Below are 22,705 nucleotides of genomic sequence, written 5' to 3' on the forward strand. Positions count from 1 at the left end.
GTTTCTTAAAAGATATGATAGAATTTCTGTAGGAAACTCCCTTGCCCTGGTGCTTTGTCTAGGCGTCGATTGCTCGGCACATGAGTGTTAATGGGAATTGTAGTTTCCAGGCAGATTGTATTTTTCATCGTTACAAAGTGACCCTCATGGTCACCCTGGCGATAAGGTAGGGATGGTTTGGACGGACCCGAGGGCAGGGAGAAAAAGATCAAGGACGGCAGTGACCCGGTCACGATAAAGAGGGTCCACGGCGGTGGCAGTGAGGACAGGAACACGAGTCAGGTACGGAAACGGTCCGGGGACGGGTGGCCTCCTTCACTTCTCCGACCAATCAGAGAAGCCACAGTCTCTTCCCGCACCCAGTTCCTCCTCGTCGTGCGCTCTCCTCGCCTCCCAGCTGCCCCCCGGTTATGTCATGTCACCAACTAAACTCTACACCCCAGGGACACCCGGGTGGCTCAGCGGTTGAGCATCTGCCTGCAGCCCGGGGCGTGATCCTGGAGACTCAGGATCGAGTCCCACGTCGGGCTCCCTGCATGGAGCCTGCTTCTCCCTCTGCCTGCGTCTCTGCCTCTCTCTCTTTCTCTGTGTCTCTCATGAATACATGAATTAAAAAAATTAATAAAAAAATAAACTCTACACCCCATATCCTTTAAAGCCGACCCCCGGACACGTCCCGGGTGACCCCCTCCACGATGGACTCATGCAGCCGTTACGCAGGATACTGTAGGGCAGTCCGTGTATCACGTGGTTGCTACATTCAAGTCATGAGATAAGAGAAGCAGAAGTAACTGCCCGAGAGAGAGCTGAGCCACAACATAAGACGGCATCTGCAGCCCCGGAGCTGGGGGCGCTCGGCCATGGTCTAAAAATACTCAACTCCTACTAGAATGACTCCAAACTGTGAGTCAGTCGCCAACCGACGAGGCCTTGACAGCTTAACCCCGGTGCCGCCCCTCTTGTGCCCGCCTCCTGCGTCCCCCCGACTGTCTCAGCAGACCGGCCGGGAAGGGCAGCGGCAGGGGACTCACCAGGTTGTCCAGCATCCTCATGAGGGCCTCGAACTCGTGCTCCCCCAGCCGACTCTTCTGCATGGGCCCGAAGGTGCTCCCTGCCCACTGCACGGAGCCGACCTCGTGGGGTCGGTGCTTCTCCTGCTTCAGGAGGATGAGGTTCTCCACGCCCCCAGCGCTGGACAGGGCGGACACCTGCGGGGAGGAGCAGAAGGCTCAGCCTGGTGTGTGCACACGCCTGGAGATGTGAGCGGCGGTTGGGGTTTTCCTCCCGGAGGAAACGCCGCTCCGGCCCTTGGAGACCAGAAGAGGAAGAAACCGCAAGTGTGAAGCCTTAGGAATAACGCAATACAGGGACGCCCGGGGGCTCAGCGGCGGAGCGTGACCCCGGGGTCCCGGGATTGAGTCCCGCGTCAGGCTCTCCGCATGGAGCCTGCTTCTCCCGCTGCCTGTGTCTCTGCCTCTCTCGCTCTCTCCGTGTCTCACGAATAACTAAGCAACATCCCTCTAGAACACTAAACACTACAGCAATACAGAAGGCTGGAGCGTTACCTGGGATACAGACCAACCTCAACCTGCGGTCATTTCTGGGGAAGGTGGGAGGTCGGCTCCCGAGAGGCCGTCAGCGCCCGTCTGCCCCGGCTCCTCCCCTCGGGAGGAAGACGTCTGGCGTAGGAAGGCTTTAACTTCCTCGGCCTGGGTGGTGGGCAGAGGGTGCGCACCGTGTTCTCCTTCTTCATCTTTCTGTCCATCTAAAATCTCCCTCCCTGCCTTTTTCTTGTTTAGGAAAAGCTGCTTGAAGGAAGCAGGCTGGCGTCCTGGCCCTCGAAGCACGGCGCGGCGGTGAGCGCATCCGGGAAGCCCAGACGGGGCCACACGACGCCTGGACCCCTGGACCTGGGGTGCCCGCCGCACCGTCTGGGCCCCGCGGCCAGGGGCTACGACACGCAGCTGCGGGCCGCGGGCTTCAGGTTTGAGGGCGAGAACCATGCAACCCCAGCGGCCGGGTGCACGAGCCTGACCATCTCCTTGCCTCCCGGTCCCTCCCCGGGTCCAGCGCTCAGATATGACAGGTCACGACCGGGCGTCCGGCTGACTCCGGCAGCAGGAGCGCGGTGGCTCCGGGGGCTCCGGGTCGTGCGCCCGGGGCTGAGCTGTGCCCCTGGTTGCCTCGTGCCAGCCTGTCAGCTCCTCGTCGGAAGGGGACGCCGATCACACGAACCCCAGCGCTCCAGTCTCTGCTGAAGACCAAAGGCTGCGCTTAGGCCTGCGGGCGAGCGCGCGTGTCTGAGCCCACGGGTGGGAACACGCCCCGGCCCGCGTGGGCTCCGGCAGTGTGACGAGTGCCCAGGGGCGTCCTGGAGGTCAGCCAGGCCGTCCCTGCGAGGTGACCCAGGACCCTGTGAAGGCGAGGGGCCACAGCCCTCACTTTCCTCGCCCTCCGCATCCAGGACGTGTGCCCGCGGAAGCCCGCATCCTCATCTTGGACCGATGACTCCACATCTGGCAAAAATGGGGACTCCCCGTGGTTCATTCCAGCCCCAGAGCCGGGGGCCCAGCATCCCGGGGGCAGACCTCAGCAGGGGCAGCAGGGGGTGCCGGTCGCCCCGAGTCCACGCCTACTGCCTGTTACGTGCCCTCACGAGTCCTGCTTCCACTGCTGCGCCCAGCTTCTCTGCTGCCGGCTGGGGAGCCCCCTCGGGGCCACGCATCGCAGCTGGAGGCCCGTTACCGCGCCGGGCGGACCGTGTGGCTGGGTGGTGCTACCCGGGGCCCTGGGCCCGGCACAGACCCTAGGCCGCGAGGCCTTGCGGTGCTAGGGGCCGGCCAGGGACCTGGAGGCAGGCTCCCGGTGCGAGTCCTGGCCGGCCGCGTCCTCGCCCTGGCACTCGGGCTGCTCCCTGGCCTCCCGTGCCTGCCTCCCCCTCTGTAAGACGAAGGCCAGAGGCGCTCGAGCCTTGCGAGCGTCACCTAAGCTGATACCATAAGGCGCCGAGAATGCCCGGGTGCACGGAGGGTGCACGTCCACGTTTATGAGCAATAATCTCACCCATGAGCGAGGCGACGGGCCCCGGGACCTGCCGGTCCCAGAGGAGGACAGGGCTGCCCAGGGCCCCACGTCCCCCGTCTCCGCGGCCATGGAGCACGGGGAGGGGAGCCTCCTCCCATCTGCTGCAGGCAGAGCTGGGCGCCTGTCTCAGCTGGGGTGACCCAGTGCCCAGGACCCCGAACCTACGGGGAGCGGTGGGAACACCGTCCCAGGAGGATGGGCCGGGCCCGGGGCCTGAGCCACGGAGATGGCCACAGCCGCGTGCTTGCCCGCCCAGGCCCCACCCCCAGCGCAGAAGGTGGGCCGGCGACACAGCACAACCTGGGCGCCGAGCTGGGGGCCGTCCCCAGGCAGCCGTGACCTCACCCTGGGTGGCCCATGCCCCTGCTGCCCACCTCCAGCCTGAGCCTGCCTTGCCACCTCCGCCCCTTCCAGCTTCCTCCAACACCTCCCTGCCCCAGGAGCCACAAGGAAGGCACCGGAGCCTTCCCGGGGGCCAGCTGCCTCCGTCACCCGACGCACTGGGACGAGGTGGCCTGGAGCCAGTCCCGACTGCAGAGAACGTGGCAGCAGGTGCAGCCGAGGGGCCGGGGCCTGGGGCTCCGCGCTTCCACCTGCCCGGCTCGCCCGCTGGCACTGGCGTTGGTGCGGGGCCGGGGGCACGTCGGCGCCTCGTGGGGGGCACACGGGCATCTCCCCCATCCGCTCAGGGCCCGGCTGCCTGCCGAGCGACGGGAGCCTCTTCTTAAGTAAGCCGGGGAGCTCGCAGGAGCCCGGATGGGGAGGCGAGGGCCGTGGGGCCTCCGCCAGGGGCTGCAGCTCCCGGGCCAGGGGGCGGTTGTGCACCTTCCCCACGCGTCTTCCTCACCGTCCTCACACCTGTCCCCCGGCACAGGTGACCCTGAGGAAGGGCCCTGGGGGCTCCGCGGTGGAGCGCCGCCTTCGGCCCAGGCCGTGACCCCGGGTCCCAGGACCGCGTCCCCATCGGGTCCCCGCGGGGAGCCTGCGTCTCCCTCTGCCCCAGGCTCTGCTTTTCTCTGGGTCTCACGACTGAATACGGAAAATCTTTAAAAAATTGCTCAGAAGGGCGCCGCCTGCCGCATCCCCACCGCCACTCGGGAGCATCCCAGCCCCGGCCGACCCCAGGCCAAAAGCAGGTCCCGCGCCGGGGCGCTCCGCCCTGAGCAGCCAGGAGAGGGCACCCGGAGGCCCTCCCGTCGGAGGCCACGCCGCTCCTGATCTGGGAGGCGCCCTCCTCACAGGGACCACAGCCCCGTGCGCCCCGAGGAAGCCAGGCTGCGGAAAGAAGCGGTGGGGGCGCCGATCCCAGCCGGGGAGGGCCCGGTCCTTTCAGCTTGCGTGGCCCCCCCCGGCACCCCGAAGGGAGCAGGTGCGACCTGGCTAAACTGCGGGATCTGCGTTTTCCTACTGCTCTCCCAGCAGCCCCTCCAGGGGCCCCAGATCACGGGCGACCCCCAGCCGCCCGTCTCCTATCCCCGACTGTCGGGGGAACCTGACCGTGGGCTCCCCGTCATCTCGGCGGCTCCCGTGTCCGGGCTTCCGTGTCAAGCGCCACCCGGGCCTGCTGTCCACCTCTCCTGGGCTTTGCCAACTGCGCCCTCCAGGCAGAGAGAGACCCGCCTACGTGGCGCCTGTTGGGCGTCGCCAGGCGTGACCGTTACACCCGGGACGGGTACAGGGTGAGGCCTTCGATGCCCCTGTTATGGTTTCTCCGCGGCCCAACTGATGGGCTCCCCGCCCTGGGCCCTGGCCCCCAAGAGGGGCACACGTCTGACACTGAGAGATGTTCTAGAGCCACAAAACCGACGTGAGGGTGGAACTTTCGAAGGATAAGGTGGCACCAAGGCGGAGAAACAGGGGAGGCTTTTATGTGGTGGGTCCCAGGACCCCTGCAGCCACAGCGGGGGCCTCCGTAGGGCCAGGCCAGGCCCACCCCGAGGGCCCTGCTCACCTGTATCTCACATGCAGCCTGCAGGTGGAAAATCTTGTAGAACGCCTCCTCCACGGTGTCCCCCAGGGCAACCACCCCGTGGTTCCTTAGCACCAGGATCTGCAGAGGAGCACACGGCCGATTAAAGCTCCGAGCCTTTCAAACGGTAGGTAGGGAGAGACTTTGCATTTATTCCAGGCCAGTTTCCACACCCAGTCCCAAAGCACGGCCCCAACTCCTCACTCACTGCCCCCATACCGACACCCCGTGTCGCCCCACGTGTGATCTTAACCCGAAGCCCCCTCCCTGGGAGACAGGAGACGCTTCTTAAAACCGAGACCGGAGAGCTTGGTCCGTTTCTTTGGGCAATGCCTGGGGTTTTAGGTCTCGGGGCGCTCGGACGTCTGGAAAACTGGTGGATGAAATTACGTCACACCCAATACGAGGGTCTGACCCCAGAAGCAACCTCTTGCTCCTGTGACGTGGTTGACTTAGAGATCATCAGACGGACGGGGTTTCTCCTTCGTGTGTGACACGGGAAGACGGGGACTCAGGCTGGAAATGGCTCAGGCAGCGACTGCCTTTCGAGGCCAGGCACAGGCGCCCGTCAACCCAGGCTCAGCGCCAGAACGTCCCGTGCTAAGCCGGCTATGCCTAATCCCACTGTTAAAAAATAGGTGTTTAGGGGCGCCTGGGGGGTCCAGCGGTGGAGCACCTGCCTTGGGCTCAGGGCGTGACCCTGGGGTCCCGGGATCGAGTCCCGCATCGGGCTCCCTGCATGGAGCCTGCTTCTCCCCCTGCCTGGATCCCTGCCTCTCTCCGGGTCTCACGAATAAATAAAATCTTTTTTAAAAATAAGTCTTTAGATTTAAGCCAAATGATGTGAGATTGTTTTTCTGTATGAAGTTAGCAAAAAAAAAAAAAAAAAAAAGAAGTGATAAAACACTCAAGTTTGGGGAGACCGCAGGGAAACAGCCTTCTCACACACTAGATCCTGCGGAAGGAGGGGGCAACATGCCCCTGTGACGTAAGAGCCCTTGGGGCGTGACGTAAGAGCCCCAGGGCGTGACGTAAGAGTCCCAGGGCGTGACGTAAGAGCCCTCGGGGCGTGACGTAAGAGCCCTGGGGTGTGACGTAAGAGCCCTTGGGGTGTGACGTAAGAGCCCCTGGATGTGACGTAAGAGCCCTGGGGTGTAAGGTAAGAGCCCCGGGGAGTGACGTAAGAGCCCTGGGATGTGTATCCGCAGGAACTTATCCTAAGGCGATGACCTGAGGCATATACAGGGGTCGAACCAAAAGGGTTTTCTTTTTTTTTTTAATTTATTATTTATGATAGTCACACAGAGAGAGAGAGAGAGAGAGAGAGGCAGAGACACAGGCAGAGGGAGAAGCAGGCTCCATGCACCGGGAGCCCGACGTGGGATTCGATCCCGGGTCTCCAGGATCGCGCCCTGGGCCAAAGGCAGGCGCCAAACCGCTGCGCCACCCAGGGATCCCCCAAAAGGGTTTTCATCGCTTGTTATCTACTCAGGGAAGCCAGAGGGGAGCAGGCCTCCATCGTCCAGTCACAGCACCGCTAGGGTGGCTGGCGGCACAGCCATTCATACCGCGAGGTACAATCTACTAATTTAAAGGCAGTGACTTCGAGAATATTCAGAACCACACAAAGGTGCTTCCTGGATATTGCTAAGGGGAAAAGGAGAATGTGTTTAGGGTCCTAGCTCAGGAAGCTCAGGTGAACACCCCCGCGGAGCGTGCCCCGGAACCTCAGGACAACGGGGCAGAGGGAATTCCATCCCACTATTTTGTTCACGTGCGACTTCGACACACGTCCCCTGAGCACACACACGTCTCTCACGCTGTTGGCTCCTGAGGCTCCCGCCCCAGCGTGTCTCCGGGGAACAGCGAGCGAACCTTGCAGGTGGGTCCAAGGCACTTCTGCAGGCTGACCCGGTCCTCCTCCTGCTCCATCCCGCCGTTGAAGTCGTAGTAGGCCATGTCCCCCACCAGCAGGGCGTTGTGGGACACGGGCAGGAGGCCGCACTTCATGGCTGACACCTGCCGGGGGACGGGAGGAGGGTGAGCACCTGCAGCGACCAGCCCCTGTCCTCACGGTGGGCTCCGAGGGGCACGGCCAGGCCCCACGCCTGCCCCTGCCCTGTGGCCGCGGCGCCTGGCGGGGCCTGGCCCTTGGCCGCCTCCTCTGATCCCTGCGGCAGCCACGTCAACACACGGCTCCCTGCGCGTCTCCCTGACTGCTCCTGGGAGGGCCCGTGGGAAGGAGGGCTGCTGCCCCCGCCGCCCGCCCGAGCCTCCGCCTAGACTCCCAGGAGGCAGCGGCAGTGCAGCCGGACCCCGGCCCTCCGGGCTGCATGGGCGGACGTCCTCCGCCTTGAGGTCGGGGCACGAACACGGAGGCCCCATTTTACTGGCAGCAGGGCGGTGGGAGCTGCAGGGGACGGTCACGATCCATCCCCACGCCCTGCCTTTTACTAGAAGGAGCACGGAGAGCTGGCGGAGAGCTGGCGTCTGGCTTTGTCCGCTCGCTCTGCCCCACGCGTAAGCCGGGCCCTGCAGCAGCGGACGCTCAGCACAAATACATCAGTCTTGGCCCCAAATCTGGAAAGTCTGAGCGCTCGTAACTGCTGTGCCTCGCGGAAGAAGCCCCAGGCCAGTGACAAGCCCGCTCGGCTCCTCTAGGCTTGCGGCCTGGAGGTCAGTAGGAGGGGCTGAAGCTGGAGGGGACACCCGGGGCTGGTGGCCGTGCCTCAGGGACACATGGGGAGTGGCTAGTGCCCCAGGGGACAACCTGATGCTCCAGGGTCTTCCTTCTGCTCTGAGTTTCCTTGCTCGGGTCCCCAGCGCTCCGCCCGCCCTGGGCGATGAGACGCGGCCGAGGCCAGATTCCCACTGTCCCACTGTCTATCGAGACCTCTCACCAGACCTGGGCCGGGGGCGGGGGTGCAGTGGGGTGTGTGCCGCAGGGGGGTGGGGGGCAGTAAAGCACCCTCCGCACGGCCCCCTGGGGTCCCCTAACCAAGACTCCCCAGCTTGGACAAGCGGAGAGGATTAGGGTTGGGACACTGAACTGAGTGCTCCCCCTCCTCGGCTTGGCCCGGGGACTCGGGGGCTGAGACGCCGGCCCCAGGGCGACACTCACGGCTGCCGTGGCTGGCGTGTGCAGGTGGATGATGCAGCGCACGTCCGGTCGGGCTGCGTAGACGGCCGAATGCAGACAGAAGCCCGTGGTGTCCACCGGGAAGCAGCTGCTGCCTTTCTCCACCACCTCTCCCAGGATGTTCACCTTGATCTGGGCCAGGGAAGAGAAACTTAGGGCCCCTGGGGAGGCAGAGGCCTCACAGCCTTCCCCGCGGCTGGGCCGTAACCCTGCACTCAGAGCGGGTCGCCCCAGGTACACGTGTAGGCGGAGACAACTGACACCGTGTAAGCACAGAAATGTCCAGCAGCCCCTCCAGCTAACGGGAACCCCGGGGCTTCCTACCAATCACGAGCTTCAGCCTTGCTCCAAGCCCCGCTCCCACCTTGGCGCACGACCCGGTACAGCACCCCTTCCGGGGACCAGCCTGCACCCCTTCCTGGGACCAGCCTGCACCCCTTCTGGGGACCAGCCTGCACCCCTTCCTGGGACCATCTAGCACCCCTCCATGGGACCAGCCTGCACCCCTTCTCGGGACCAGCCTGCACCCCTTCTCGGAACCAGCCAGAACCCCTTCCCGGGACCATCTAGCACCCCTCCATGGGACCAGCCTGCACCCCTTCCTGGAACCATCTAGCACCCCTTCATGGGACCATCTAGCACCCCTTCCTGGGACCAGCCTGCACCCCCTCCTGGGACCAGCCTGCAGCTCTTCCCGGGACCATCCAGCACCCCTTCGGGGGATCAGCCAGCCGTCCTGCTGCCGGTCCTCCCGCACACAGATGGCGGAGGCCGGGAGCTACCTGGGAACCTGGCTGTCGGCTCAGTGGCTCACCACCTGCCCAGCAGACAAGCCCGAACGCCTTCCGGGGCACTTACCATCGGGTCCCTATCCCCTTCCCAGCCTCCCCCCACCCACTGGGTCCATGAGCACACGCAGCCGCCCACTGTCCTCCCAGGTCTGCCAGGGTCTGGCCGGCGCCTGGCTGGGTGTAGCTGCCCTCCTGCTGGGGACACAGTCCTCTCTGCCCCGTCTCTGCCCCCTGCCCTGGTCTACATTTTCTTATCCTGTGGCTCCTGGAGGCTCAGCTCCTTCAGCATCGGGCCAGCCCACACGCTCCTGCCTTGCCCCTCCTGTTGGGCCCCTGCACCCTTGCGGGGCTCCCCAAGCATCCTGCTCTAGGGGAGCCTTCTTCACTCTGACTCAGTCATCGCCTGCCTTGTCTGCCTCCCCAGTGAGGCCACAAATGCCTTCAAGGCGGAGCGTGTGCCTCCTTGTGTCTGGTCCCAGTGTGCCTCGGCCCTGACCTCCTTAGGTGGCCGTGTGCAGGTCACTCACTTCCCTGGGCTCAGTGTCCCCTCCTGCCTGTAAAGCAGCCTCGGCAGTCAGGGTCCCACCCCGCCCAGATGCTCTGTGACTTGGTCAGCTGGCTCTCCTGCTGCACACCTGGGTTCAACCTGTATGCCTCAAGCCTGGCGGGGGCCCCGGGGGCACCCTCTGCCCCCCCGGCGTACGCACAGCAGCAGAGCCTCGGCATCTAAGAGCCACCGGGCCTCTTCTGCTAGTAGGACAGTCCTTCCCACTGCTTTCCTCCTTCCACCTAGGATCTTTCCTGATCTGGAAGCTTCTTCCTACTGTACCTAAAAGGAGCAAGAGAACCCAAAAGGACCCCAGAAACTATTGCTAATGGCACCGGTACTAGGCAACTCTTGCTCTGCTTGGAGACAAAGCACTGGCTGTTGTCCTAAAGTATTCCCCGATGCAGACTTTGCAGACTTTCCAGTATTTTGAAGACTTTATTCTCCAACTCCCAGACTTTGGGGTCTGGCCCCAGGCCCATCTCCTTCCCCTCCCTCCTACTGCGATGTGCTACCCGCACCTCACACTTGGCCTCACGGTTGGGGTGTGCTATGCTTTGGGACGACGTGCGAGACCAGAGCGCGAGCTCCACGAGGAGCAGGAGGGCAGTGGCCGATCTGGAAATGACCCGTCATCGTAGGCTGCTTTCGTGTAGGGAACGGACCGCGCGACGTTGGACTATACGTACCAGGCTGGACGCGGTGACCTCACTGCAAGAAACTCCCTTGGGGCTAATGAGGAAGTGGTCTTGCTCCTTGCTGACTCTCAGCTGGAGGGAAAACACGCGTTCTCAGTGGCAAGGAGGGGGAGGGGTCATTCCCGGGACGCTCTGCCTGAATGCCCTCCTCCCCTGAATCCATGGCACCCAAAATTCACTCACAAGAACCCTCATCTTCCCCCAGCACCGGAGAGATGGAGAGGACCTAGCCTTCATTTGGAACCGTGGCAACGGACGACACGAGGACTCCCCAGTGGTCAAGGGTGGCCCCAGGAATAGGATCCAGGGGTTCCCAGCTCCTTATCCAGGGCGGGGGCCCCAGGAAAGGTGAGCACCGGTTAGAAACCTTGGGAGGCCCAGTGCGTGGCCACGCAGTGGGCAGGGGCTCTCCCTGGGGGTTTTGTCAGGGCCGCGGGTGGTGCCCACCCGGCCCAGATGCTGTGCTCACCGTGACATAGGTGTCACTCAGCTGGGCCCAGCCGTAGAGGTCGAGGAGACGATAGACGCTGCTGATCTTGCACCGCATGAGCCGCTCCCCCTTGGCCAGGTTCAAGGAGTCGGCCGTGTGGAGGTCATTGATGGGCGTCATCATGGAGAAGTCTGCGGGGAAACAGGGTGGGGACGGGGCCGCTCAGGCCAGGGCTGCCGTGTGCCCCGTCCCTCCTCGCCCTCGCCCTCTCTGAATTCTCACTGGCACGTCCACTGCACAAGAGGCGTCTGCAGGTGGGGAATTAAATATTCTCTGACCCTCCTCCCGGGCGTATTGTGCCCAAGAAAGTCTTCTGCTTATTCAGAGAAAAATGGCGTCGCTTTTGGTCAAAAATCATGGCCAGATTCAAACCACAGAATGAAGGGTTCTCGGAAGGCCAAGCTCCCGATAAAGACGGGCACCGAAGAAAGGCAAGAGTAGGTCCCCAGCGGAGGTGCGGGTACGTTTCAGAAGCTGGTTTTGGTGAAGATGATGACGCCAAGCAGTGGGCCTGCTTATCGGCCTGTTTTAAACTAGACCACGTAAAAAAAAAAAAAAAAAAAAAAAAAAAGAACTAGAGCACGTAGCATAACTTGTCAAAACGATGACGGCTCCGTGCGGGCCCCTGGAAGGCGCCAGAGGTGTCTGAGCCCCGCACTTCCCTCTAGTCGGTGTCTAGAAACCAGTGAAAGCATCAACAGGAAACGGTTCTGGCTTAAGATGACGTCGGGCTGGGAGCCGCTGATGCTGCCTCCCCGACATCCACCCAAACCCTAACGGATTAAGTGTCCTTTAGACGCTTCTACTGCCCCCGTGAGCTCCCTGCCCCACGATGGGAGGCGTGTCCCGTGTCGTCGGGTTTGCCGCCCGCGGAAATGACGAGCTGGTCTGCGGGGATGCAGGGCAGGGGCTGCTGGGCCTGCAGGGCGGGCATGTCGCCACCGAGCCCGTGCCCGCGGCGGAGGGACACCTCCAGGGACGCGCCTACTGACCATGGTTGACTGGAAAGAGAGATAAGTGGTCCAGAGGCTCAGCTGAACCGGCAAAAATAACAACAACGGAATTCCAAAGTCAACACTTTCCAGCTGGAAGCCGCCAGGGCGGGATCCCTCCCTCCGCTCTGCCCCAGCTCCGGTGGGCTCTTTGCTTGGGCCTCGGCCCCCCTCGCAGCCACAGGCAGGTGTACGGGAGCGCGACCCCCCGACACAGCCAGGCCGGGGAGCTGTCCTTGGGAGGGTCTTCGGACCCCGACTGCTTCAAGTCCTTCTCTTACAAATAGCTGTGGAGGCCCAGGGCGCCAGGAAGCCAGGATGGGTCCAAAGCCCCATCATCGTGTCCCACGTCCCCTGTCGGTGTCCCCCCGCCCCCCACACACCCAGGCAGGAGAAGAGACCAGAAGGCTCCACAGGCCTCCCCGAGACCCTGCTCTCGGGGTTTTGAGAGAGAGAAGCTTATTCTGAGCAGCCTCACAAAAGCCAAGCCGACTGAGCGCGGGCTGATGACTCGGAGCCCACCAAGCCATTTATTCAAGGGATCCAGGAAAACACAGAAAAAGCTGAAAACTCCCTAACCACCCCAAAGAGCACTAAGACTAAAGGACACATTATTGCAAAAGAGAAACTCAAATAAAAACACAAAACGGCCGCAAAATCCTAAGGCAAACGGAGCTGAACAAAGAACAACCTATCCGTGCTTGAACTCCCGACTCTTGGACCTTCCCCGCTTCGCGTCCAGGTTCAGACGCCCCCTCAGCTCATTCCACGTCCAGGCACCCCACTGTCTTCCCGCCAGAGCTGGTCGGGGCAGTGGGGATGCTGCTTGGCTCCGCTTCTCTCTCAGAAGAAAGAGCATAAAGGCAGAGACATGAAAACGATGAGGAAGAAAGGGAGCGCGGTGGGAGACACAGGCCGGAGGGAGACACATTCAGATCCCGCACCGGCCCCACGGGACCGACTTCTGAGCTGGAAACAGACCTGCGTGAATTATAAGGATTTACTACATTCCAGAGGGGAGCGTCCACAAAGAGAAAAGGCTTGCAATTATATGCTTCCCGGCACATTTCTGAAATACGAGGATAAAGGGGAAAAGGCACCAACATCTACCAAAAGAATGTTGGTTACCTACAAAGGAACAAAAAAAATAATAATAATAGGCTGTTTCAGATTTGTCTGATATGGAAATAAATGCCAGGAGGCAACGCTATCGGAGGTCTGCCAATGGACGAGACTAAAGTGACACGAGGCAGGTAAACGGAAAAGAAGCATCAAAAGTAGGCCCAAAAAATAAACAGAGGTTACAATATTATTATCAAAGTGGAAATGAGGGAAAGCCATATCCTTCTGGAATATTCACCCTTGGTAGCAAGAAGGGAGGAAGAGCGAAGGCAAACGCCCCCCCCAGACAAAGCCAGGCAGCAGAGCCCATGGCGGGAGGGCCGCCGCGCCGGTCATTTTACAGGAACTAAACGTATGATCCATAAAGAAACTATAGCTATAAAGACCACTTACATATATAAGTAATTTCATCAAGATACAAAGCAAAAGCTACTAGAAATGCAAAGAGAAACGAACAGTAATTAAATATGCAGTGGAAGAAACACAACTCTCATTTTTTACAAAATAAAAAAAAAAACACGAAGATACAGATGAAATATTATGCCCTGGAGATAGAGTCTGTATTTACATATCATTTAAAAATGATATTATTAGGCTACAGAGAAAAATCTCAATAAATCCCCAACACAGACGTTAAATAGACTACATTTTCCAAACACAGTGCAATAAAGATAGATGTTATCAACAGGCCCTTAAAAAAATACAAATTCAACCACTGGGAAATGAGAAAACTCATTCTCAGAGAGTTCTTAGAACAAAATAAAATGAAAACAGCAACTGCAAGCTATCTAGAAATTAACAATAAAGGAAATATTGTGTCAAGATGTCTGGGATAAGGCCAAACTTAAACTCAGAGAAAAAAATCCATAGCCTAAAATGTCTTTATTATTGAATTAAAAATGAAAATAAAGCATCCATTTTATTCTACCCTATAAAAACCAAAAATAAACCAAAGAAAAGTTATGGGAAAGAATTAGTGAATAGAAAAAAACAAAATCAGTGAATTGGGAAACTAGAAAATCAGTAGAACTAATATAGAAATCCAAGAATTGGCTTAAGTGAGAACATCTATGAATAAGCCAACATCTGGATTGGCCATAAAAGAACGAAGGAAAACACAACACCAAGGATGAGGAGAGGACGTCATCTCATTTACAGCAGAAAGTTTAAATGGTAGAATATTGTAAATCACTCTAATGATTTTGAAAATCCCCATGAAATGGATTATTTAAAACATATAGTCAAAATTTACTCAAGCAGCAGCAAAATAAGTTTTTTAAAAACCCTAGACGAGGGATCCCTGGGTGGCGCAGCAGTTTGGCGCCTGCCTTTGGCCCAGGACGCGATCCTGGAGACCCGGGATCGAATCCCACGTCGGGCTCCCGGTGCATGGAGCCTGCTTCTCCCTCTGCCTGTGTCTCTGCCTCTCTCTCTCTCTCTCTGTGTGACTATCATAAATAAATAAATAAATAAATAAATAAATAATTAATTAATTAATTAATTAATTAATTAATTAAAAAAAATAAAAATAAAAACCCTAGACGAAACTGAGAAAAATAATGTCATCAAAAACGTTCCAGATCTGGATGGCTTTACAAGTAAATAATAAATCTCCAAGGAAGAGAGACTTCCTATCTTATTTAAAATCCATCAGGACAAAGAGAAGGGTGGGGATCACTCTAACTTATCTTATGAAGTTACAGCCTAAATACCAATACTAAATGAAGACGGCACAAAAAAGTGAATTTCTGACCAATCTCATTCATGAATATGCAAAACCCTGAATAAACGCTAGCAAACCAAATCTAGAAGAGTATTTTCAAAAGAATGCATCAAGACCAGGAATGATTGATTTCAGGAATGAAAAAAAGAGTTCAATATTCAGAAATCTATTAATATAATTCATCATATCAATAGTTCAAAGAAAGAAAAATCAATAAATGCCCAAAATGCATTTTATAAAATTCAACATCCATTTCTGAGAAGAACTCCTATTGAACCGGAATGAAAAGATACTTCCTCAATATGATAACGAGCTCAAACTCTTGTGATAAAGGATTTCTATTAAAGTCAGAAACCAGACAAGGATGATTACTCTCTAATCTACTATTAAACGTTATTCTGAGAGTTGTAATGGATGCAGTGAGAAAAGCAGAAAAAGAAACCAAAGGGTGAATGTTGGAATAAAGGATTGAAAATGACCATTATTTGCAGGTCATGTGATTTTTCGAGATACAATACCCAAGAGAAGCTAGTAGAACTTAAGAGTGCAACAAGAACCTACTTTCCCTGGAAGACAGCTATAACCAGAAAGAAAGCTGAATGGAGGAAAAAATCATTTAAAATAACAAAGTTATATAAAATTTCCAGGATAAACTTAATAAGAAATCAGTAGAGACCATAAGAAAACAACGGCTAACCTTTTCTAATACAAATAAGAAAATAAAATAATAAAATAGAAAAACGATTAACCTTTTTCTAATATAAATAAGAAAATAATAAAACAGAAAAACGACTAACCTTTTCTAATATAAATAAGAAAATAAAATAATAAAATAGAAAATAGAGTAAAATAGAAATAAATAAAATAGAAAATAATAAAATAAAAAAGAAAAGAAAATAATAAAATAAAATAAGAAAATAACGACTAACCTTTTCTAAATGGACATTCTTAAAAAAGGCAAATAAATAGAAGACATACATCATTTCTGAACAGACTTAAAATTCATTTATGCAAATATTTTTACAACCCCTACTCTGTGCCAGCTACTTTTCTAAGTCCAGGACACTATTCTAGGATATAGCAATGAACAGAACATACAAGTATCTTTTCCCCATGGAGCTTATATTCTAATATGAAATTATAAATTTATAAATTCTCCACCAAATTAATCTATTTATTTAAAATAATCCCAATCAAAATCCCAAAAGGGAATTTTTGAGGTATACTGGGGGTGGGGAGGGGACTTAACAAAATCATTCTTAAGTTATTTTTAAGAATAATGAAGGCAGGGACAAGTGGGGGACTCAGCGGTTGAGCATCTGCCTTCAGCTCAGGTCGTGACCCCGGGGTCCTGGGATCGAGTCCTGCACTGGGCTCCCTGCAGGGACCTGCTTCTCCCTCTGCCTGTGTCTCTGCCTCTCTCTGTGTCTCTCATGAATAAATAAATAAATCTTTTAAAAAATAAATAAGGCTATTTGTCCCATGAGATGATAAAACTTGGGGAAGGTGTTTCCGAGTACACAATCAAAAGTAACCAAGGATTCAGCTATATGGAAATTAAAGAGTTCTACAATCTAAAAACATGAACAAAAAAGGCAAAGGAGGAACTGGAAAAAAATTGCAATATATTTGACAGGTAATAGGGAACTAGTTCCACTTTATAAAGATTTGAAAACGCGTAAGAAAAGAATATGCAAGTAGGAAAACTGGCAAGGAATGCGATAAGGCAATTTACTACAAAAAAAATCATCACAGTGTGAAAATGTATCTAATCTCATTAGTGATCAAATAAATGCACATTAAAAAGTATTATTTTTTGCCTATCAAATCAGGAGGATGGAACGAATAGTATAATTCGTACTGCAATGAAGATGGAGGGAAGGGCGCTCCACGGCGCTGGTGGGAGCGTGAGCTGGTTCCGCGCTTCTCCGGGGTAATTTGGCATTACGCGTTCACATCTTTAAAACATGCGAATACTTGAGTGCAACGGTTCTACTTCCAGTAATTTGTCTTTAAAAAATGATCATAGAATAAATGGTTTACTGTATCGTTCGTAAGAGCAAAAAGTTGTAAATAACCTAAAAGCCTAAAAACGGGAAGCTGGTTAAATAAGCTACGGCACATTCAGTCTCGCTATAGGACCGCACAGCTTCACCAACCCTTTATTACAAATGATGTTCTACCGTGTGGAAAATCAGTCGAGATGCGTCAAAGCTACCCAATCTACGTGAATACTGTGATTCCATTCTTGTTTTCCTCATCTATGCGTGTTAAGAGAAAAAGGCGGGAAGGACACGCACCAAAATATTGAAAATAGTCATTTCTTGGTTGTAAGAACACAGGACCCTGATTGTAATTTCCCCTTTTTCCTCGTTATTTTCCTGATCTCTGGTCGCAATCCTGTATCTGTGCGATTGTGGGATAGTGTGTCTGTTCCTTCAAGGCTGTGGGCAGAGCTTCGGACCCAAGAAGAGGGTGTCATGCCCGGGCCTGGCTGACCTGTCCAAGGGGTTGCGACCCCCCCACCACCTGTCACCTGCCGGGCAGCGGCTCCCGGGCACCGAGGAAGGGGCGTGAGTCGGGGGCTGCCGCTAGCACCCGAGGACCCTCCTTCGGTTCTGCATGCACAGCGGGGGTCGGCGGCCGGACCCTCTCTGCACCCCGATCCTCAAGCAGAGGCCCCGTAAGAGACTTCTAGCTGCAAAGCCCCCCCTTTCACGCGACCCACGGACGAAGGGGGACGCGGAGTCACACTTGGGCTGCCCTGCCTCTCCGAACAGTGGCACCAAGTCGTTCTGCTCCCCCCCAACAGAACTAGAGACTTCCCCGTGAGCCCCCCGCCCCCCGACTTCTGGGCATCAGGGGTGACTCCCCTGTGGGTCTTCCCATGCCCTGGCCCCTGGCCACCCACTCGCCCTTCTCTACCTCGCTTCCTCCACCCCTGCCCCTGGCAGCTCCCCAGCTCCCCTCGTACTCATGGAAGATGCCGGGAAGACGGCGTGCGAGGTGCTGGCCATGAAGTCCGCGATCTGCCGCAGGGCCCAGATGTTGGAGGAGTTGTTGCCCTTCTTCATCTGCTCCTGGATGAGGCCTTCCAGCTCCTCCCTGAAAGACTGAAGCGGGCGGAGGCGCTAGTCCTCCCGGTGGCTCTCCCGCGGAGGCTCCCGACCCCATCAGGAGCCGCCCCTGCCCCGGGTCAACTGGACCAGGGCTCACAGGGCCCCTGGGCCTCAGACGGCACCAGGAACCCACGGGGTCCTCAGGAGCCCCCCCCCCCCAGCTGCTGTCGGGGAAGGCCCCTGCTGCTCCCTCTGTCCAGAAATTCAGGCCCCAGGTCCTTCCCGGGTCCCGCCCACCCAACCGACGCGCAGGGCCTCGCTTCAGTCACGTGTTAGACGGCAGAGCTGAACAGAACGGCGTGCGGCCCCGGCGTCAGCTCTGCCCGGGCTCTCGGAACCCCAGGTTCCCGGGACACGGAAGGATTCGCTGTGCTCCCTGCGGCTCCCGCCACCCCACGTCCTGCTGCCCTAAGACTGCGCCTCCTGCCCACCCGGCGGAGCCACACGGGGCCGAGGAAGAACCCGGCCAAGAGCCGAGACGCGGTCGGTACCAGCTGGGCGCCCTCTCCTCCTGCCCTGGCATCGCCGCCTTCAGTACCGCGTGTCCCGCTCCTCGCAGGTCCCCTGCCACCAAGGCCTGGGCCTCGCGCTCACTGGGCGCCCTGACCACGGTCACGCCCAGCCCACCCACGGTCCTGTCTCCCGAGGCCCAGTGGGGACAGAGACGACTGCTCCACCCTGAGTGCCCCGGGCCGAGGACTGTGCGGTGCCTGGGGACCGGCTCCACCCCGCCCCTCCTGTCCCCACCCGGCCCGGGTCACCGGCCGCCTGGTCCACTGAGCCCCTGCTTTGCTCCCGGGGCACCACTGCTCGAGGACGAGCTCTGTGTTAGCGCCGCGCAGGTGCCCACGGATCGCAGGCAGGGCAACCGCTCGCCCCCCTTTCCCTGGCCCATGGCCCCCTGCCCCCCACTCTCAGCGTCTAGGTGCTTCCGGACCCCTTTGACCCCTCTGACCTCTGCCCCCACGCGTCAACCTTACTGCCCTGCCAGGAGGTCCTCGTGGTGATGGAACACGCAGGCTCCCAGCCTGCCCCCTGCGCCCCGTGGGCCCCGGGTACCCAACATCCCTGTCGGCTCACTGCTAACTCGGGGAAAGCGGGAAACTGAGGCAGGGCCCCTGTCAGACCCACCCCTCCGGCACCTGGCCAAGCTGCCTGCGCACAAACCAGGTTTTTGCCGTCCAGCCGACTAGGGAGCGAGCCAAATCCCACGGGGCCAGGCCCGGCCTGCTCCCGGGCTCAGAACGGCCAGACGGGACCAGTGGAAGGCGGCGACCCTGCAGGGTCAGCCAGAGGGCCGGCCGCTTCCCCCCACCGGGCCGCCCCACTCACCGGGCTCTGCAGGATCATGGTGACGCGCTTCTTCTGCTCCATCAGGCTGAAGTCCTGCCGCAGGTCTGCGGCGCGGCTGCGGAGGCGCAGGTACTCGGGGTCATCGTCGGGAAAGCGGTCGAAGTACTGCGGGCCCTGCGGGGGCGGCGGGGACGCCGCGTCGGGGACGCTGTCCTCACTCATGGTCCTGGCGCGCGAGCCGAAGCCTGGAAGCCTGCGGAGGAGGCCGGAGGCTGCTCCCGGTCCGCCCGGCACCTGCAGCAGTGCTGCACCCCTGTGGGCCCAGAGCATCCAGCGGGTGCTAGCACCTGCCGGGGCCACCCCTGCCCTGCTGCCCGCCATCCCCTGCCCTGCTGCCCGCCATCCCCTGCCCTGCTGCCTGGCCATTCCTGCCCTGCTGCCGGGGCCACCCCTGCCCAGCTGCCAGGGACACCCCTGCCCTACTCCCCATCACCCCTGCCCTGCTGCCCGGCCACACACGGAGTGGAGCACGCCCGTGACGCGTGCCCGGAGTGCGAGGCTGTGCCCCGGGGGTCAGCACGCACAGAGGGACAATCGCCGGATCCGGGTGAGGGCCAGGGCGGCCTTGGGGACGCGGCCGGGACCCCTAGGTTTTCCCTCGCAAGTGTGCTTCTTTCAGGGCCTGCTGGCGATGGAAGGAATGTTCTCGGGAGCCCGTTGGAGAAGCTGCACGTCCAGCACCACCTCCCGGCTGCAGCTCGGGCCACACCCGCTCCCTTCCTGTGTCCTGTCGTGTCGTGTGGGCCCCGCTAGACCTTCCAGGGCACTGGCCTCCTTCCTGCTGCGTGATCCCCTCTCAGGGGACGACAAGCAGTTCTTGACTGAACGAGGATGAGCTTTTGAAGACGAGTGGAGATGCCAGCGAGGGCGTCAGGGGCTGGCACACCTGGCTCCCGTCCTCACCCTGCCCTCCCCCCTTCACTCCACAGGAGGCGGGGTGCTCTCCTGTCCTGCTGGGGCGCTGCCGCCTCCCGCCTCCCATCCCGACCTGCTCTTCGCCCTGGGCCCATCCTGTTCGCCCAAACCTTGACCTTCATTGCTGGCAGCAGGTCATCACGCAAGAGGCCTTGCGGCAGCCAGGAAAGCACACCCCGGGGCGGGGGGCTCCGCCCTCCCTCCACCTTACAGCCCCTCTGAGTGGGGCAGCAGGGGCGAAGCGCCAGGTGACAGGAGAGCTGGGGGTCCGCCCCCCCCATCGGCCCAGAACACTCAGATGACCTTTCTTCCTTTCCCTCTCCTTTCATTTTTCCTCCCTCCCTCCCTCCTTCCTTCTTTCCTTCCTTCCTATTTGCCCCTTTTGGGGAAGAGCAAATAGCAAAGTCCAGGGAGGGAGCACGTACAGATCCCTCAGCTAGTGGCCCGAACCCTTGGCCTGGAGCAGTGGTTCTTAAACCGAGGAGCATGTTGGAATCCACTGGGGAACGGTTCAAGATACTGATATCACAGATTTTAATGTTACTAGCGGGGGTGTGACCTGGACATCAGGATTTTTAAAAGCCCCCTGGGTGATTCCAAGAGGCAGCCAGAGTTGAAATACCCCTGGCCAGACGTTAACAGCCGTGCCACGTGATGGGAGGCACCCAGTCCGGGTGTTGGCCATTTAGCGAGCCAGCCAGAGACGGCACAAACGTCACCTTCTGATTCCACTGGCAGGTGCCACTTCTCGTGGCTGTCCCGGCCCTGTCGTCCGACTCCAGTGACCACCTGCCACCACGCACTTATCCTGGGACAGCACGTGTTCCCCAAAAGCCACCACAACCTGCTTTCGCGAGTTTGCCGAGCCATGACGTCTCCGTTCGTTCGCCGGTTACTCATCTCCTTAAGGATGCCCTCACCGCTCTCCCCCACCCAGCGCCCTGCCTACTGCCCCTGCAGACGAAATATTTGCCTGTGAGTGGTGGAGTGTGGGGGAGGCAGCTTCTGGAAGTGGCAGCCAAAAAACCCCAAAAGCAAAAAAAATTCTCTAAAGAAAAGTGTAAAGCAGATACGGCAGGTCGCTAGAATGGCTGAAGACGTACTTAGTGACATTCAAGGCAGATTCTTCATCCCAGTGGAGAGAGTCACTGAGTCCATCAGGGATGTTCCCGGGGCAGTTAGCTCCGGACTAGAAGTCCGAGTCTACACTGTCACCCTCACTCGCTCATTCTCTAGCTGCACGGCCTTGAGCCAGTGGTAATTTCCCTCTGTGGGTCTCATTTTTCCATCCCTAAATGAGGGAAAGAACAGAATAAACTCTGGGACCCCTTCCAGCTCTACACTCTACGGAGAGAGACAGATTCACGTAGAAATGCAAAGGATGGAGGATCTAGGCTTCCCAGAGCCAGAGACCTTCTTCCTGCATCCTCGCCTCCCCACCCCCGGGGCCTCTCCCTTGAGCCAGATGCCGACCGGGCAGCTGCCAAGGACACACACGACCCCCTAACATTTGCCTTGCAGGTTCAAGTCAGGCCCACGTGTGTGGAGTGAGTCACGAACCCTTCACCTCCACCATGCCCCCAGCCTGCTCCCGCAACGAGAGGCAACAAGGGGTTGCAAGGACAAAAACGACAGGACTGCATCAGAGCTGTGCAGACCTGCAGTCTCCACCCAGATCTCCTGGGCAGAGAGCCCCGCGGACATTTTCCCAGGGGCACTGCCCCCCCCACATTTTAATTATATCACTTCTGTAGCCCCAATCTTCAATGTTTTTTTAAAAACAGGCAGGCATCCTCTCCCAGGAGGTACAATGGATGCACACACGGGGATGAGCTCCCTGTGTTCCTTACGACTCCAGGTCCCGCCAGCTCCAGAGCCACCTGAACCCTCTGAGTCTCTTGGGCTCGGATCATTTTGGCCAGCACAGCCCGGTACTGAGCCTTCCTGGCCTAAATCCTTTCTATTCAGGTGGAGAAGGCCGGCCCTCTTTCCTTCCCCCTGGGATGGCTGCATTCTCAGGAGTGGGTCCGTGGAGGCTGAAGTAGCATTCCCCTCCCTGAAGCACAAGGATCCTACGAGGAAGTTCAGGTCCTGCTGGACAGGAGCCCATGCCCCCAGGCCCCCAGGCCTGCCTTCGCTTCTTAGAGTCCATCCCAAGCAGGTCACTCCAGAGAGGCTCCAATGGGTAGGGGGCAGGAGATGGAAGCCCTGACCCCCTCAGCATGACAACGGCGGCCACAGAAAACCAGCCTTCGACTTTACGGGCCAGAGGCATCCTTTTGGGCTTCTCCCCCCTTTCCTTCCAAAATGTTGCACAGGTGACCAAAGTTCTGTGCCGTGCGGCTTTGTGGTTGAAGGCATGGACTCCGGACCAAGAAGAGGACGAGTTCCAATCTTAACCACGCCTCGTGGCAGCTATGTGATTCCGCTGCGCAAGTCACCTAACCTCTCCGTGGCTCGGTTCCCCCTTGTGTAAAATGGGGGTTGAACTGTTTAGCTACCTCGTTAGGCTCTTCTGAGGATTTAGATGAGTTAATGTATGTGAAGTAGTCAAAACAGGGCTATTAAGCATTTGCCCTTATTATGTGTCATTTAGGGGCTAAAATCATCAAAGCATTAGGAACTCGAGCAATAAGAGGCTCGTGATTCAACTGTAAACAGGTGCATACTGAGTAACTGTAATTATACGTTGTGGCCCCAAAACCTAATTCAATCTTGAGCTATATTAACAAAAAGAACATCTAGAAAAAGACCGACGGGAAT

The 22,705-nt window shown here is 57.6% G+C and overlaps 1 protein-coding gene across 2 annotated transcripts in view; it reads right to left on the reverse strand.

The window, feature by feature from the left end:
• The window catches only part of ADD2 (adducin 2), an 88,236-nt gene that overhangs the window by 14,392 nt on the left and 51,139 nt on the right, over positions 1 to 22,705 (reverse strand). Inside the window, exons 3-10 of one of the 2 annotated variants that reach the window (XM_055329392.1) lie at positions 19,007 to 19,220; positions 17,530 to 17,668; positions 10,698 to 10,849; positions 10,220 to 10,300; positions 8,175 to 8,324; positions 6,929 to 7,072; positions 5,036 to 5,134; positions 1,032 to 1,208 (exon numbers count right to left, since the gene is read on the reverse strand). In XM_055329392.1, the coding sequence (XP_055185367.1) occupies positions 1,032 to 1,208; positions 5,036 to 5,134; positions 6,929 to 7,072; positions 8,175 to 8,324; positions 10,220 to 10,300; positions 10,698 to 10,849; positions 17,530 to 17,668; positions 19,007 to 19,189 (1,125 nt within the window). In that variant the 5' untranslated portion in view covers positions 19,190 to 19,220. Of the gene's footprint in view, positions 1 to 1,031; positions 1,209 to 5,035; positions 5,135 to 6,928; positions 7,073 to 8,174; positions 8,325 to 10,219; positions 10,301 to 10,697; positions 10,850 to 17,529; positions 17,669 to 19,006; positions 19,281 to 22,705 lie in introns of both variants that reach the window. The other variant, XM_055329393.1, reaches the window with a different exon arrangement.

Source organism: Nyctereutes procyonoides, unplaced genomic scaffold, assembly GCF_905146905.1.
Source record: "Nyctereutes procyonoides isolate TBG_1078 unplaced genomic scaffold, NYPRO_anot_genome, whole genome shotgun sequence".
NCBI lineage: Eukaryota > Metazoa > Chordata > Mammalia > Carnivora > Canidae > Nyctereutes > Nyctereutes procyonoides.